At 34.3% G+C, this 18242-nt stretch overlaps 1 protein-coding gene across 1 annotated transcript in view; it reads right to left on the bottom strand.

Moving 5' to 3' along the window:
- The window catches only part of LOC145248895 (nonsense-mediated mRNA decay factor SMG9-like), a 66549-nt gene that overhangs the window by 46504 nt on the left and 1803 nt on the right, over positions 1-18242 (bottom strand). Inside the window, exons 2-3 of the mRNA XM_080110666.1 lie at positions 12370-12477; positions 2461-2761 (exon numbers count right to left, since the gene is read on the bottom strand). Coding sequence (XP_079966792.1) covers positions 2461-2761; positions 12370-12477 — 409 coding nt within the window. The remainder of the gene's footprint in view (positions 1-2460; positions 2762-12369; positions 12478-18242) is intronic.

Genomic DNA, 18242 nt, shown 5'->3' with positions numbered 1-18242 from the left:
TCTGCATCTCTGTGTCCGTTTTATAAGTACTTCAATGGAATATGTTCTGACAAACTCGTAGCACTTGTGTTTCCTTGACAAAGATACTCCCAACTAACCTGATAAGCAACAAAATCCCACCCCTTTATAATAGAGGTCCTGGATGTCGAAAAGCTTTCTTTTTTTAATAGTTTCTTCCTTCAAACTGCTAAACTTTATCTCTCTCTCTATATATATATACATACACACACACACACACACAGTAACACCATCGCTACTTCACAGTTCGATTATCACGGATTTGCTACTTTGCGGGTTTTTCAATATATTACTATCATGGATATCAACCATAAATCCATAAAAATCGTGATAATCGAATATTTATTTATGTACAGTACAGAACTGTAATAATGTACTGTACGACCTAACAAGTGTTACAATCTATTATTAATATAGTAAAGTAATTAACAAGTGTTACAATCTATTATTAATATAGTAACGGGTGGGTTAGAAACATTACAAGGATGGTTTTAAACAGCCTATAAACAATTAAATAAGGTAAAAATAATGGTTTTGTTCTACTTCGCGGATTTTCGAATATCACGGGTGGTCTCAGTCCCTATCTACCGTGATATTCGAGGGAATACTGCATGAATAATAAATAAATGGCAAATGCTTATAGTCTAAATTTCAAGATGTTGTTCATCTTACAATTTATTTCTTTAAGTTGATATGCACAATTCTTGACAACACCTGTTTCGTAGCGCAAAATCATTCGTTTAATTATTATATCAATTAAATTACATTGAGCTTCATAAATAAAGGATTTGTATAAATAAAAGGCGAAATATAATTGAAAAAAAAAAAAAAAAAAACATATTTCCTCATCTATTTCATATATATATATATATATATCTATAGTACTGATTTCAAAAGTTAAAAAAAAAAATAACTTAGTAACTTCGTTGCCATGAGCTAGAATCAAAAGCAAAACATTCAGCACACCAATCGTGTTCCCTACTGTTTGAGCTATCAACAAATAAGATTTAAAATTAAACCACTTCAAGTTATGAATGAATTTGTGCATGCACAAAAAGTAATGAAGTCAGTTTGCATTTCAACTTGTCGACATATTTCTGTAGCCATTATTCATCCATCCAAATAAAGATTTTACTCATAAACCATCTTTAGTGTACAATTACTATTCTTCGTTAATTTCAGAGCTATGAGACCAGTAGTTTAAGAGTTCATCGGTTAAATATTTTCACACAACCATACATGCATATGTTTTATTTATATAGAAAAGGAGAAATAGAAATCAAATGCACGTATACAAGAGAAAAAAGGGAATTGATTTAGAAGGAATGAATTGGAGGGATAAAATTTACATATATTCAGATCAACTTTGGCCACCTGCGCTCACACACTCTCACAAGGCTGGTTAGGACCACTGCATCCTATGTTTATTCTTGATTCTTTGTCAGAAAAAAGACAGATACACACAAAAAAAACAAAGACAGAAAAAAGATAAAGAAGCAAAAGACAAATAAAAGGAAAAAGAAAAAGAGAAAAAAGGAAAAAGAAAAAGCAAAAGCAAAGAGGAAAAGAAAAAGGAAAGAAAAGAAAAGGAAAGAAAAAGGAAAGAAAAAAGAAAGAAAAAGGAAAAAAGGAAAGAAAAAGGAAAAAAGGAAAGAAAAAGGAAAAAAGGAAAGAAAAAGGAAAAAAGGAAAGAAAAGGAAAAAAGGAAAAAGAAAAGGAAAAATAAATAGGAAAAAAGAAAAAGGAAAAATAAATAGGAAAAAAGAAAAATAAATAGGAACAAGAAAAAAAAGGAAAAAGAAAAAGGAAGTAAAAGGAAAAAAGAAAGAAAAAGGAAAAAAAGAAAAAGGAAAAAAAGAAAAAGGAAAAAAAGAAAAAGGAAAAAAAGAAAAAGGAAAAAAGGAAAAAGAAAAAAAGGAAAAAGGAAAAAAGGAAAAAGGAAAAAAGGAAAAAGAAAGAAAAAGGAAAAAGAAAGAAAAAGGAAAAAGAAAGAAAAAGGAAAAAGAAAGAAAAAGGAAAAAGAAAGAAAAAGGAAAAAGAAAGAAAAAGGAAAAAGAAAGAAAAAGAAAGAAAAAGGAAAAAGGAGGAAAAAGGAAAAAGGAGGAAAAAGGAAAAAGGAGGAAAAAGGAAAAAGGAGGAAAAAGGAAAAAGGAGGAAAAAGGAAAAAGGAGGAAAAAGGAAAAAGAAAGAAAAAGGAAAAAGAAAGAAAAAGGAAAAAGGAGGAAAAAGGAAAAAGGAGGAAAAAGGAGGAAAAAGGAAAAAGAAGGAAAAAGGAAAAAGGAAGGAAAAAGGAAGAAGGAAGGAAAAAGGAAGAAGGAAGGAAAAAAGGAAAAAGAAAGGAAAAAGAAAGGAAAAAGGAAAAAGAAAGGAAAAAGAAAGAAAGGAAAAAGAAAAAGAAAGAAAGGAAAAAGAAAAAAGAAAAAGAGTTGTGTGCTGACTTACTATCTCCAGCTGGTAACTGAGTTGATCTATGCAACTGGTAAGACGTGCCATGAGAAGACAGGTCGCCACTGACTGCCGTTGGTATATTGTGCACACTTGATGCACATGTAGTTGAAGAACGACCTGAATTGGTGGATCCTGCAGTTGATCCACTTCCGCCGCTGCTAGTGTTCCCACTGCCAGCACCGACAGATGCACCACTGTTTGGAGCTCCAACGTCTTCTCTTGCCTTCAACACCACAATTGGCTTATCAGGATGTTTACTCCCAGGCACATTTCCTCCTCCGCTGTTAACAGAAGTCTGACAAACAGAAAAGATAAATATGATATTAGAAGTCACAAAAATTTTGTTGGTAGAAATTTTGGTTTGACAACCATTTAGTGCAACTAAAAACGGTAAATAATTCTGCCAAATTTAGTAGAAATTTTAACAATTATGTGCAATTTATTTGAATATCAAAACAAAATGCATTTTAAATAAAAACACTATTACATGATTATGTGTTATGTAAAAATTAGTAAAAATTCCAAAAAAGGGATCAAGTAGAAAAATAATTACAAGAAAAAATAAAATATATGAAATAATGCGGTTTTATTGGTTTCTCCTATTATAGCCAATATGACAAACTGATTTACCTCCCTTGTTTTCAGTCAATTTTCATTATTTCAAATTAGAAAATGGCAGATTGAGAAAATTCAATAATTCAGATCTTCTACTATATCATTTTTCAGAATTTTTAGATTCTTTACTCATTTCAACATTACATGGTATGTAATAGTGCTTTTACTTAAAATACATACTGTACAAGTATCATATTTATTTTTGACAAGCTGAGCATGTGGGGTCTCTCTCCATGAGTGAAAAATTGTGGGAGGAGGTGGCAGTAAGAGTTAGCCTGAAAAATCCGTTCTGGTGAAAATTTACTTTCACCATGACTAATGTTTGTGCAAAAGTTTTTAAAAACTCAAGGCATGGTTATCGAGAAAAGTACGAACAAACGAACGGGAATTACTTGGTCCAATCTCTCCTTTGTTGAGGGACCAATGAAGATTATTTAGTAGCCATTCGGCATATTTAGGTTCAACTAACTGGCTTTGTTGGTTTGTTATCACTTTACAAAGTTCACTATTTTAAACACTTGAAACATTAGTTTAAAACAAACATTTCATTCCTAACTTTTTTTTGAACGACACAAAATTTTTATTATTTATTCAAATAGATAAAATTAATACAGCTTAATAACGTTGACACACTGGTTCCCGTCAGATCAACAAAGTTAAGCAACACTGAGCCTGGTTATTACTAAAATGGGCAACCAATTTGGGAATTCTAGGCACTGTATGTAGGAGGACGGGGCTCGTGACGCAGTGGATAGAGACGTTGAATCTCTACAGTTCCAGGTGAGAGCTGTCTGAAGATAGCGGTTTCAATCCTATCCAAAGCCGGCCAAAGGCTTACTTGGCCAAAAACGTGGTGAGACAACAACAACTATGGATGCCAGTAATTGCTGAGATGCAGTTAGGTGATTCGCAGTTCCTATCCTATCCCATCGCGGTTACCACCTGACGAAGGCCAGAGAAATAGTTGTCCGAAACGTTGTGAAACAACAACTAAGAAAGATGAGGATAATAGTCCGTGATAAAATAAATTAATAAATTTATTTTATCTTTTAAATGTAACCATAAAGAAAGGAAATAAAAAGAAAGCAATATGCCTTTTCACTTGTAATCTAGAAATAGATTGAAACTTGTTAAAATCAAGTCAAGCTCTCTAAAAAAAAAAAAAAAAAATTAAAATAAAAAAGAAATATTTTAACACAAATGTTAAATATTTGACTAGAAAATAAAACAATTGTTGCAAAACAGAACTATTAGTTATATCAAAATCAAAACAATAATTAAATTAAGAAACAATAACAAATAGTTAGTTAATAAAATGTTCTTTTTGAAAACCAATATGCAAATCAGATAATCTTTTTTTTTTTTTTTTTTTTAATTACATTTTCACCCCAAACAAGGCAAATTGCCACTTTGGTGTAGGGGGCTACTATCAGGGGCAACAACTACTGGGGTACTATGTAGGGATTTGGCCAGCAAGATGTCAGTTCACGTTACATTTGAACTTCTGCACGTCAGTACTGTTGGGGAAGCAGGGACCTGGAATGGAATTCCAGAATCTAGCGGTTCTGGGGAAGAAACTATTGGAGTAAAAAGATCTTCTCCATCTAGGGATCTCTACAGTGTGGGGGTGGGATTTAGCAGCCTGTCGGGTTTGTCGAGGGTGCTCATGTCGTGGGGGCACAAGTGATTGCAGTTCGTCAGAGCATTCACCACTAAAATACTTGTAGAAAAGGCAGAGGGATGCAACATTTTGTCGAACTATTGGAGTAAAAAGATCTTTTCCATCTAGGGATCTCTACAGTGTGGGGGTGGGATTTAGCAGCCTGTCGGGTTTGTCGAGGGTGCTCATGTCGTGGGGGCACAAGTGATTGCAGTTCGTCAGAGCATTCACCACTAAAATACTTGTAGAAAAGGCAGAGGGATGCAACATTTCGTCGATGGGACAGAGGCTGAAGCTTAGATGCCAGTTCAGGGCCTATCAAGCTTGCGACTCTCTTTTGAACCTTGTCAAGGAGCGAGAGACTAGTAGCAGATGCACCAGCCCAGATGTGACAGCAATACTCCATACATGGGTGAATGGTGGCCTTATAGAGGTACAGGATACTTTCGGGTGTTAGTAGTTGTTTAGCACGCACGGTAGAGAGAGCCCACCTTTCTTGCAGCGGCCCTGGCAATGCCTTCAATGTAATTGTTCCAACTCATGTTTCCTGTGAACGTTAGGCCAAGGAGTTTGAAAGATGTACTCTCAGATAAAGAGTCATTGGCCATTGCTACAGGTGGTAGAGAGGGTTTCTTGTAGTTATTGAATGAAACTAGTTTAGTCTTGGCAGCATTGAACGCGACCAACCACTTTGTCCCCATTCCACCACAGATTGGAGGTCTTCCTCTAGTGTTTCTGCGATTTCTTTAGAAATGTGTTCATTCGTCTTCCTGTCGTGCCTGCCATAGAGTGTAGTGTCATCAGCATATATACCCATCTCAGAGGCAATTTTGTCGGGGAGGTCATTTATGAATATCAGGAACAATAGAGGTCCAAGGATAGAACCCTGGGGCACCCCCGCATTTATATCATATTGTTTAGATGTATGACCGTCGAGGACAACCTGGATTTTTCTCTTATCTATGAAGGATTTAATTATGTTAAGTATTCTACCAGTGATACCGTATGATCTAATTTTCCTGAGGAGACCCTCATGCCATACTCTGTCAAAAGCCTTAGATATATCTAGAGCTACCGCTCTGCCCTCCCCCGCTTTGTCCAGTGAATGGTATAATAGATATTGTATATACATGGTGTAATAGATATTGTATATACATAAACAGTATATAAAAAAATATGGTGCGTATATTTTGTAATGTTCAATTAACCTGAAATAGGGTGTTTTGACTTTATTGTTAATGTGAAAAATGGACACAATTTTCACATTTGCTAAATTAAACTAGACCTCCTTCACTATTTGTCTATTTCTAATTTGATAGATGACGTTATTCATGGTGATTGCTCATCCTCTCCTTCCCATCTCTGATGGAGACAAGAAAAATAAAGCTTTAGTAGTACTAGCAATTCAGACCGGCCTTGCTTGGGCCCTATGTACTGTGCATATATATATATATATATATATATATATATATATATATTAAAAAATTTGACTCGTGTCCAGGTAACCTACATCTAAAATTTCAAGTGTTTAGACCCCAAATTGACTGAATAGTTTGTTAAAGACCACAATGGTCAAATCTTTTGAACTTTGACCCCTTGGCAGACAAGTTTTCGGCCAAAAAACGATTAAAAAGCTTGCCCTATGTCTGAATACACTTTATGTAAAATTTCAAATGTTTAGGCCAAAAATTGGCTGAATAGTTTGGTAGAGACCGCTTTGACCCCAATTTTAACTCCTTAACATTTACTGTTTTGGGCTCAAATCAAATTAAAACGTTTGATCCATGTCCAAGTAACCTACATCTAAAATTTTAAATGTTTAGACCCAAAATTAGCGGAGGAATTTGGTAGAGTTTTCAACGGTCAAATTGTTGAACTTTGACCCCTTGACAGCGAAATTTGTGGCCAAAATCCGATTAAAAAGATTTTCCCAAATCTCGAGTCTGTAGACTGAAAATTGACAGAGTAGTTTGGTAGGGAAATGTACAGAGACAATTTCACTTTTATAGATATATAGATATAGATATTAGTGATGGGACTATTCTAGTATTTTTCCATTATCATCTAAAAATAAAAAATTAAAGAAAAGCACAACGATAACTGTTACAAATTGAGTGAAAAGTTTATGTTCAACCAAACTATTTTCTATGTTTCTGTTTTATTTCTAATTTTTGGATCATTCTCAAGGTTCTCGTGGTTACCTGCCATCAACTTGTTACAGAGAAGGACTGCCCCATTTCCCATGTAAATAAGAAGAATATTAGATAAGTGAAAATGAGATTAGCCTAGAATCGAACCCCGTAGGCAAAATTAAGAAATGGAATGGTAGAAATTAAGTCTATTGTTAATTCTTTTAGAAATCTGAATATTAAAAATGTCAGCTAAAAGAATGAACAATGCAAATTAAATTATATTGTTTAAAATAGGTTAGTTATATATTGAGGATTCTTTTGTTTGCCAAAAGTGTGTTGGGCAAACATATGTAAAGCCACGTGAAATTGGTCACGTTTGAAAAACACACTTCTGACGTCATAGACAAAGGACATTTCTCCATATTATGGGTTCGGATTTTAACCAGTCAGTCAGGGAGAGTTGGTCAGCTTATGAGTTGGAGTCAGAGCCCTTGGAGACGAGGGGAGAGGAGTAAACCAATGTAGCCATACCCTTTGAATTCCTGACATCAATCGACCAGTTGATCAGATGAATAAAGAAGTCATCATTATTTGTAACTGTTGTCTTGTGTCACATCCTTCATCACGAATGAAAGGTAATTGTGTTTATCATCTTATAATGAACTTTGTGTAACCCCTTCCAAGTTATGTGTTCCATCTCCTCCACCACAAGTAATGTCTATGAATGTTTCCTCTCCTCTGTGTTAAGATAATTGTAATATATATAAATGTCTTCTCTCCCTCATTATCATCACTATCATTATGTCTGTATTACATGAGTCCCGTTTATATATGTGCCCCAATATGAACACCCCGTTATCTCTTTAATATGAACCCCTACTATGCAACAAGCTTCCCCCCCTTTTTTTTTAAATTCTAACATGTCTTTGATATCAGTTTTTGATTAAAGTAAAAAATGCTTTCAAATAAGTTTAAAAAAAAAAAAAAAAAAAAAAAAAATTGTCCAAATAGGTAAAAGAATAACTTATCTTGCCTTCAGTAACATTTATTTGTGCATAGTTTTTCTAAGCCCCTTTTTTTGTTCTGTTAATTACAAAGTACCAATTATTTTCGATAATTTTCCAAAAGTTGAGGGGAAATTTATTCATAGATTTGTGTTTATCTTTGTGTGTGCAAAGGAGAAAGCCAATTCAATCTACCCAAGAAGTTTCTCAATAGAAAGACAGACAATCAAGAAGCAAATCTCAATCTTATACGATTCTTGACTTTCATCCAGTTGCTTCCCATTGCTACTCAACTTCCTCTTCTCAGAAATTCCACACTATAGCTAGTTGTTGGCTGCTGGTACTCTTTCTATACAATAGTGAATGCAGTTGAATCATTTTAGATGAGAAAATAAATATTTCTTTTTTGGTCCCCTGACAAAAGGAGGGTGGACCTATCAATTCATCCTTGTCCGTTCGTCTGTCCGCACTTTTCTCAATAATTACGCCTTGGAATTTTTTTAAATTTAGCACAAACAGTAAGCATGATATGAGTAAAAAAAGTAACAGAACGGATTTTCTTGGATTTTTCTTGTCGATTGTGGGGCCACGGCACATGTGATTACAAAGGAATCTGATTTTATCAATTTTGAACCCAACTTTAAGCCACAAAATCATTTTGTAGAACTAGCTGACGGGAGTCGAGTCAATGATATCGTTTTGAAAAGAGGCAATGTGAAAATCTCGCTAAAGAACAATAAAGGTGAACTGTGTTTCTGTATTCTAGAAAACGCTCTTCTAATCCCAAAATTTAAACAAAATATTTTCTGTACAAGCTGCCACAAAACAAGGTGCAAATATAAACTTTAGCCCCAATAAATCAAAACTGGTATACCCGAATGGAACTGTATTCGACATTAAAGAAAATGGAAGACGATATTATTTAAATAGCGTAGCCCCATCAAAAACCGCCTGCCATGATCTACAGACATGGCATAAAATTCTTGGACACTGCAATATTCCTGATATCAAAAAGTTGCCGACTGTAGTTGATGGAATGCAAATACAAACATCAAAAACTTTCAACTGCGACGTCTGTACGCAAGGGAAAATGACAAACTATCAAAACAAGATACCAGACAAAAAGGCAAAAAAATCCTATCAATGGTGCATTGTGACTTGAACGGTCCCGTAGAACCGATGGCCAGAGAACATTATAGATATGTGTTGAATTTCATAGATGACCATTCAGGTTTAATAATGGTTTACTTTTTAAAGAACAAATCTGATACCCTGCTAGCAACTAAGAAATATCTAGCCGACATGGCCCCCTACGGTGAAATCAAGTGTATTCGCTCTGACAACGGTACGGAATTCACCAATAAAGACTTTGAACTTTTACTAATTAACCATCATATCAGGCATGAAACATCAGCTCCTAGATCGCTACACCAAAACGGGACTGCTGAACGTGCGTGGCGGACATTTTTTGAAATGGCAAGATGCCTACTCATTGAATCAAAACTCCATAAAAACCTCTGGACGTATGCACTTATGGCGGCAGCCTATATACGCAACAGGTGCTTTAACAAAACACTATCTAAAACTCCATATGAATCTTTCTGCGGTAAAAAAACAAATTTAAGCAGAATGCATATATTTGGTTCAACTTGCTTCGCATATATAGAGAAAAAGAGTAAATTGAATATTAAAGCCGACAGAGGTATATTTCTTGGATACGATCAAAACAGTCCAGCCAATTTAATATTTTTTCCCGAAAAAATAAAATAAAAAGAATCCGGTGTGTAAAATTCACAGACACGTTTAATTTTACAGACGAAAACCCATCATATGAAGAGGATGGAATTATATTACCTCAAATAATTAGAACAAACGAAAACAATAAAAATGACGGAGACGAGAGTGTCCATGATGATGATGATAAAGTCGAAAGATATCCCAAAAGAAATAGAAGACGACCCGATTTTTTTGTGGTCGACAATATAAAGGATTATCAAATCGACTATTGCTATTCAATGGAAAATGCGCCCAAAAGCTTCAACGAAGCAATTAATTCAGAACATTGTGATGAATGGAAAATTGCCATGAAAAAAGAAATAGATGCCTTAACCGAAAATGATACCTATACGGCTCTTTTAAGGCTAATAAAAACACTCCATTTTTGGGGCTATATTACAATATTTGTCCAAAATTTTCTGTGCATGTCTATTTAGCAGTTTTGCATGGTGCTGAACTCAAATTTAAATATCTTAAGGCCTTGGGGATGTTTGGGGCTAAATGAGGGAGGGTGGGGTGGGGAGGGGCAAATGATGGAATTTCTTTTTTGCATGGTGCAGAACTCAAATTTACATGTTAAGACCTAAAACTGCACTGTTTGTTCATTTTCACCGGGACTTGACATCCCCTGGGGACTTTTGGGGCTAAAGGGTGGAGGTGGGGGGCAAATGCTGAACTTAGTTATTTTTTTTTATACCTTGTTCACTGTGCACTCCACGGGGGACTATGCATGCTTCACTTGTTTTTTTAACTTCCATGATTCATGTATAAACATTAAGTTTAATTCATTTTCATTTACTTTTATAGCAAAAATCAATTTTTTATTTATTTTTTTTTACAAGGGTGTCACCACTTATCAAGGCCCAAAAACCACTTGAGGATAAGAGTTAATGAACATAATATATATATGTAGTGTAGTAATCCTCAATGGTGTAAGCTGGGTAGAATTTGAATTATTTAAGAGGACGGCTCAACAATAACTTGTTTACATTGAACATAAACACTACCATATTGTAATCAGCCAGGAAGCAGGCCAGAGGAAAAGTGTTCTACAGGCAGGCATTTCTAGGAAAGAAACTTTGTTCATAGAATCTGCGTTTAGATTTAGGCACAGATAGAGTGGAGGAAATTGTTGATAGTGGTTGTAGATAATCGAGTGTTTTGTGAAATTTTGGCAGATTGGAGCTCAGACAAGCACTTGCCATAAAAAATAACGATAGAGCAAAGACAGGCTGTGGGAAAGAGGTTGCAGGAAGAAAAAAAGGCATCACTTACTAGCTTTCAAAGCCAGTTTTGAACTCTATCAAGACAAGGCACGCCGAGCAGCTCCTGCCCAGATGTGGCAACAGTATTCCATTTTAGGATGTATTTGGCTCTTATACAGATAGAGAATTGCATAGGCAGTGAGATACCTACTTGAGCGGTACAACGATTTAAGCATTTTCCCAGTGATATTGGCAACAGATTTGATGTACGTGTTCCATTTCAGATTCGAAGTAAAGATCAGTCTCAGAAACTTAAGGCATGATGCTTTCCCAAGACGAGAGCCATTGGGGCCAGATAGGGGTCAGAGGGATTATGATGAAAAGATGAAAAGAGAGAAGCTTGGTTTTCAATGCATTAAAATTAACCAGCCACCTTTTTTTCCATTGCACAAAATCAGAAGAGAGAGAATCAGCAAGATCTTGGTCATTGTCGGCCTTTGAAATGTTGCATAGATTATGCTGTTGTCTGCATAAATGTCTACGAATAATGGTTTTGTTTTATGGCATATCAACCCCTTTCAGATTATTTAATGCAAAATCCAGTCATTTTAGAAAAAGGTTGCTTCAAAGTTCTTGGTATCTTTAAATATTTATTTATGGTGTTTGGTTAGTGTTTTTTTTTTTTTAGAGGGGGGGGTATAGGAAAATTCTTTTGGACTCTGCAGAACATGCTTGAGTTTTACAAAGGGGAAAATAAACAAGAATGTTTAGTACATTTAGGTCAGAAAGTCAGTATCTTCAGTCTGATTTTGTAGCTCTAGGCATTTCAGTACAGAAAATAAATATATTGTTGTTTCAAAAATTCCCACAATTCCTAAAGTACAAACATTCAATTTAGTTTCATCCATTTTTTTTTTTTTAATTTAATAGCAAACTGTTGTGCTGAGAAAAAAAAAATTGTTTATTATTATTAGAAATTTAAGAAAGTTAAAAAACGATATGGTTTATTTTTGTTTTTCTTTAAAATAAATTATTTATTTACTATTATGAATAAACTAACTGTCAGTTTAATGGGCCTTTCCAAACAATTTTTTTTTTTAAATCATTTTATTTTACATTCAATAAGTGACATAAAAATCACTTGTATACACTAGTCAGTTGGGGTGTTAGTACAGATGTTGTTAATATCTGTTTCAGTGGTTATGTGATAAAATTAATGAAATAATATATTGGCACATTTTGAAATAGTTTCATATATGAATTATAAGAAATTTAAGAAAACCAAAAATGGTATATTTTGTTTTTTCCTTCTTAAAAAAATTATTTATTTACTGTATGGTTGTTTTTTGTTTTTCTTTAAACTAGATTATATATTTACCACATGGTTCATTTTTGCTTTTCTTTAAAATAAATTATTTATTTACCATAAAGACATAAACAAGTACGTTTTCAGACTTTTCGAATCAAATTGAGAAATGATAAAAAATGTGACACGTGAAAAAACAGCTTACCAGGTCTGTCGAATGTGGCTTAGCTAAAATGATTGGCGTCTTAGAAATCAATGAGCCAAGGCTTCCAGTATCTTGAAATTCTCGATCACTCCGTTCCTGGTTGAAATCCTTAAAAAAAAAAAAAAAATTATATATTAGAACCCTGGAATATGGCATTAAAAATTTAGTAACAAAATACAGTACAGCATGTAATACACATGTATATAATCAAATAACATTATAAATAATATTATTATAAGGCAAGCAAATACCAAAAAAACATTGTATTCCAAATCGTAACCGAATACGGAAATATGGAAAAAACATTGTATTCCAAATCGTAACCTGAAAAAAAAAAAAAAAACACGTATCCTAGGGCCACTGTATCCTGGGGGTTCTACTGTGTATATATATATATATATATATATATATATATATATATATAAAAGCAAACAAGAAATTTTAAAAGCGGAGCCCTTAAATTAAAAATGAATTCTCATTGTAATACCTATCCAAAGCATTGGTTATGAAATGGATATCCTTTCATTATTTTTTTTTTTTTTTACTTGGGAGTTACTATTTATCAAGACCTGAAGGCCACTCGAGGATAACAGTTAATGAATATAAGGTGGTAGTGTAGTAATCGTTAATGGTCCAAATTGGGTAGAATTCAGATCATTTAAGGGGACGGCTCAACAAGAACTTGTTTAAATTGGACTTAAAGGCTACCATATTGTAATCAGCCGAGAAGCAGGCCAGTGGAACAGGGGTCATTGCGAGTGAACAGTTGCATTTGCGAGTGATTTTTCAAAGTGGCGACTAGAAATAGCGAAATGCTTATATTTTGGCGATTGTATTTCTTTCAATGACACTCTTGCAAAGCTCACTACTGAGTCAAAAATATCTTTTCAATTTTTTTTTTTTAAAATAAAACGAGCAAAGTCAAATTATTTAAACAATAAAAGCTTTAACAAAACAATATACTTCTTTTTAGCAAAAGCTGTTTAAAAAACATAGAAAATTTGAATGTTTATACGTTCAAGTACCAACATAAAATTCAGCGTATATTTAGAATTACACTTATTAAAAAAAAAAAATACAAAAAAATGTTTATGATGTACATACTCGTCATAAATCATGTGGATTTGGCTAGTAACTTATTTTATTTGGCTAGTAAACAAAAATATTTTAGTTGTCAAAGGTCAACTAAAGATAAATTTGTCCGTAGAGTCCTGGTGTTCAATAGGTGGGCAGTTCTAGAAAAGAAGCTATGTTCATAGAAACTGCGTTTAGATTTCCTATTATTCTTAATTAATGAAAACTCGACTAATATTAAGCATCAACAGCCACTATGGAGCACTAACACTGATTAATGGTATTAACTAATTATTACGATCTAGAAAACGCTACATGTTTTTAAGAAAACGGTTGAGGGTAAGACAAGATTTATTTGTTTGGGATTAATCAGTTCTGTTGGTTGAGGTATGGTCCCGGTCCTGTGCAGTTCTAGGAGGTACACTTTCCCAGACTTTACCCCCCCCCTTTTTTTTTTTACATAGGCATCACCACATTATCAAGGCCAAGAAGCCACTCAAGGATAAGGGTTAAAGAGTGTACAGTAGAAATTGGACAATATAGTAATCATTAGTAATGAAAATTTGGTAAATTTGATAACTTATATGGAACGGCTCATCAAGAACTTATTTACGTTAGACTTGAAGACAACCATATTGTAGTCAGCCGGAAAGCAGGAAAACGGAAGACAATTCCACAGGCGTGCAGTTCTAAGAAAGAAGCTTTGTTCATGGAATCTACGTTTAGGTTTAGGCACAGATAAAGAGTGGGGGGAATTATTGATAGTGTTTACAGCTAGACGAGTGTTTCTTGTGAAAGTTTGGCGAGGGGGTACCATAGATTGAAGCTCAGTCGAACACTTTCCATGAAAATAACGATACATCAGAGACAAACTCGCAACATCTCTTCTGTGAGATAGAGGTTGCAAGGAAGAGAAAAGGACATCTCCTACGAGGCTACGAAGTCTATTTTGAACTCTATCAAGGCAGGACAAGTCCTTTCAAGCAGCTCCTGCCCAGATGTGGCAACAGTATTCCATCCTTGGACGTACCTGGCTCTTATATAGATAGAGAATAGCATCAGCAGTGAGATATCTACCGGATCGATAGAAAGATCCCACCATTTTTCCAGCGGCCTTGGCAACAGATTTGATGTACGTGTTCCATTTAAGATCAGGAGTAATGGTCAAGCCCAGAAGCTTGTCAAAACTTGAGGCCTCCTGAAGACGAGAGCCATTCATTTCAATTGATGCCAGATGTGGATCAGAATGTTGATGATGTAAAGAGAGAAGCTTGGTTTTAGATGCATTAAAAGTAACCAGCCACTCCTTACCCCATTGTACTACGTGCTCAAGATCAGAGGAGAGAGAATTGGAGAGAACTTGGTCGTTTACTGTCTTAGATGTGCTACTATAAATGGTAGTGTCGTCAGCATAAATGTCTACAAATGATGTAAGGATGTGATTTGGAAGATCATTAATGTAGATCAGGAAGAGAGTTGGGCCCAGGATGGACCCCTGAGGGACACCGGCATTAATACTGTGAGCTTCTGATTTTTGCCCATCAACTACTACTCTTATGAACCTATCAGAAAGAAATGATTTAATAATTGAGAAGACATTTCCAGCTATACCATAGCTAGAGATCTTATGAAGTAAACCTTTATGCCATACCCTATCAAAGGCCTTAGATATGTCAAGAGCAATTGCCCTAGAAAGGTTGCCTCCGTCGAGAGATTTGCTAATCCTATGAGATATAACTGTAAGCACATCTGCTGTAGATCTAGCAGAACAGAAACCATATTGAGTGTCACTAAGAAGGTTATTTTTGTTGAGATGGTTGATTACTTCTGTATTTAACACAGATTCCAGCAACTTACTCATGACGCACAGGAGACTTATTGGCCTGTACTGAGAGGGGGGTGAGCGATCACCTGAATTCTTAAATACAGGGCATACTGATGAAATTTTCCAGGGAGATGGGAAACTATTCTCCTTAAGACAAAGTTTAAACAGTTTTGCAAGTATGGGCGCTAGTTCAGGTTGAAGTTTTTTGAGTACTATAATTGGAATACCGTCAGGGCCAGTTGCTTTACTGGAATCAAGGTTTTTGATTAGCTTGGCAACATCACATACAGATATACGTATGTCACATAGCGTGTTTTCTGATACAGGAGGAAATATTGGGGGTTGGCGGCCTTGATACCTTCTTACTCTTTAAAAAAAGGGGTGGTAGTTTATTGCTAATTGCCTGAAGCGCCCACACTGGGGGATGCTGATTGGGTCGCTCAGTCAATTTTTTTTTTTTTTACAAGCCAGAGCCCTCTTTTTCTAGAGTGTTGGCTTTTCAAATCCCATTTTCCTACCCTTTTGTCGGATCATCCTGCCATGGGAGAGGGATAAGCAAAAATCAAGAAATCTAGCCATAAACTCAACAATCAACATCCCCAAAAAAATTAAAGAAAAAGAAACGCCCTACCTCTGCCATATAAATTAAAACTTTTAGAGGAGGGGGGTAGGATTATCTGGTCTTGACACCGGTTGTGGAGTGGGGTGTGGAGAGAAAGTACTTAAAAAAAATTAAGAACCCCCCCCCCCTTATTTTTATAATCTCAAACTTGATGAGTTGCTTAAGCTGGCATTCGGAATATTTTTTTTTAATTATCGAAAATTCTGATTTTGTTGTATGGTCGTCGTAAACAAGTTCTTGATGAGCCTTAAGTAATCCAATTTACCAAATTTACACTTCTAAAGATTACTATGATATTGTCCGTTTGACTACTGTACACTCTTTAATCCTTATCCTCGAGTGGCCTCTGGGCCTTAACAAGTGGTGATTCCTTTGTAAAAAAAAAAAAAAAAAAAAAAAAAAAAATATATTTTGTATCAGTAACCTAAACAAGCTAAAGGTTATGTTTCATCGATATATTTCTTAAGACATAATAACAATAATAAATTTTGATGGTTGTTTATGATAGTCAAAAAATCGATTTTTCAAACATTGTTTTAAGCGAAAGTAATATTATGTACTTAATTGTCATGTTAAAAATAGTAATATATCAAAGAATTACGAAAAGTCATCAAATAGAATAAACAGCTATCGTATTTAGTAAAAAAAAAAAAAAAAGAAAAAAGTCTATTGCTATAAACAACAAATATTGCAGCCATGAACAAGTAATCTAAAATATTCTTCCAGAGTTATGTCCCTTGCGTGTAAATTAAGACTGTTTATATTTCAACATCTAAGAAAAATGTAATTTTACAAATTTTCCGTAAAAATTACTTTTAACTATGAATAACTTTGATAAATTTTTACATTACGTCCACCACCACAATTTTCTTTAAAATTACAACTTCTTAAGGTTTTCGACTATGCTGAATAAGAAAATATAATTTAAATCTTGGGTACTAGTGCACTTATTGATCCGTCCTGAAATAATATTATTATTTAAAAAGCCATTCTTAACATGAGGAGGGGAGGGTGTTTTGTACCTATTCTATACTTTAACCTTACAATTGAATAAAAAAAACATTATAAAACTTTAATCATACTTGGAAATACGATTTAAAAAAATAGCACGGATCAGTAAGTGCCCTTGCACTAGCACCAAATTTTGCAGAGACAAGTAGTTTTTGAGATATAAAGACCTGTATTATGCACTGTAATTCACTGGCCGCCATGTTTGTACACACGCGATAAACAACTTCACTTTTCTGCAACTGACACTGACCCCCCCTCCCCTACACACAATTTATTTTTTTTTTTTTAATAGTATTTGCGGGTGGGTATGCTGACAATGAATATCACAGTTAAATTTGGGGCAAATATTTTTGACACATCCCAATAGGGTGTTTATTCCAAAAGCTGTTCTTAACATAGGGAGGTTGAGGATGGTTATTTTGAAAGCCGTTCTTAATATTAATTACTAAATTACTCAAAGTGAAAAAAAAAAGTCGTAATTGTTTTGTTTTACACGCATGCATAGTATTAATTTCTCGGTTGTGAAAAAAAAATGGATTTGTTTCTGCCAGGTGACAGTGTCGGTCACAGAGAAGTAGATTTGTTCATGGCGGCCAGTGAATTACAAGTCTTTATATCTCGAAAACTACTTGGCTCTGCAAGATTTAAATGAAATTTTCGAGTTTGTTTTACTGTACACATAGATTCGAAAAAGTTGTCACAAAACAAATATGTAACAAATAAATGTTATCAAAGGCAAGATAAGTTACTTTTCTACCTAACTGGATATGTTTTTAGTGTTTATATTTAACGTAACATGTTTATTCAGTGTTTACCGATGTATTGGAAAATTTTAAATGGCAGCTGACTCTCTTTGAGGCGGTAAGTTTGGAAAAATGAGTTATAAATAAAAAACCAAACAAAATACTATTAGAAACTCGCTCAATATATGTTACCGTGACACAGACTGACATATATTCGGCGGGTTTTTAACAGTATTTTGACTGGTTTTTTATTTATAACTCCTTTTCCCAAACTTACCGTCTTAGAGAAAGAGTTGGGCGCCATTTTGAATTTTCCAATACATCGGTAAACTAGGTGTGTCAGAAATTTCGTGAAAAATAGTGAATAATTCCACCCCGTCTTTCCAAGCTTATAACTCCTCGAAAAATGTAATTCAAGCCCTAATTTTTTATTTTTCAATTAAAGGGGCAAAGACCAACGTTTTTTTTTTTAAAGGTTTAAACTTCGGACTTTACAGGTAAATTTCTAAAAAACACTTCTTTTTTTTTGTTTTAAATTTGAATATATTATTTATTGACCTTTTCTCTTCAATTTGTGATATATAACCACTTTGGTGAG

The sequence above is a fragment of the Euprymna scolopes genome, chromosome 27, assembly GCF_053919585.1.
Source record: "Euprymna scolopes isolate OS-2025 chromosome 27, ASM5391958v1, whole genome shotgun sequence".
Taxonomy (NCBI): domain Eukaryota; kingdom Metazoa; phylum Mollusca; class Cephalopoda; order Sepiida; family Sepiolidae; genus Euprymna; species Euprymna scolopes.
This window is presented reverse-complemented; position numbering and strand designations above follow the sequence as displayed.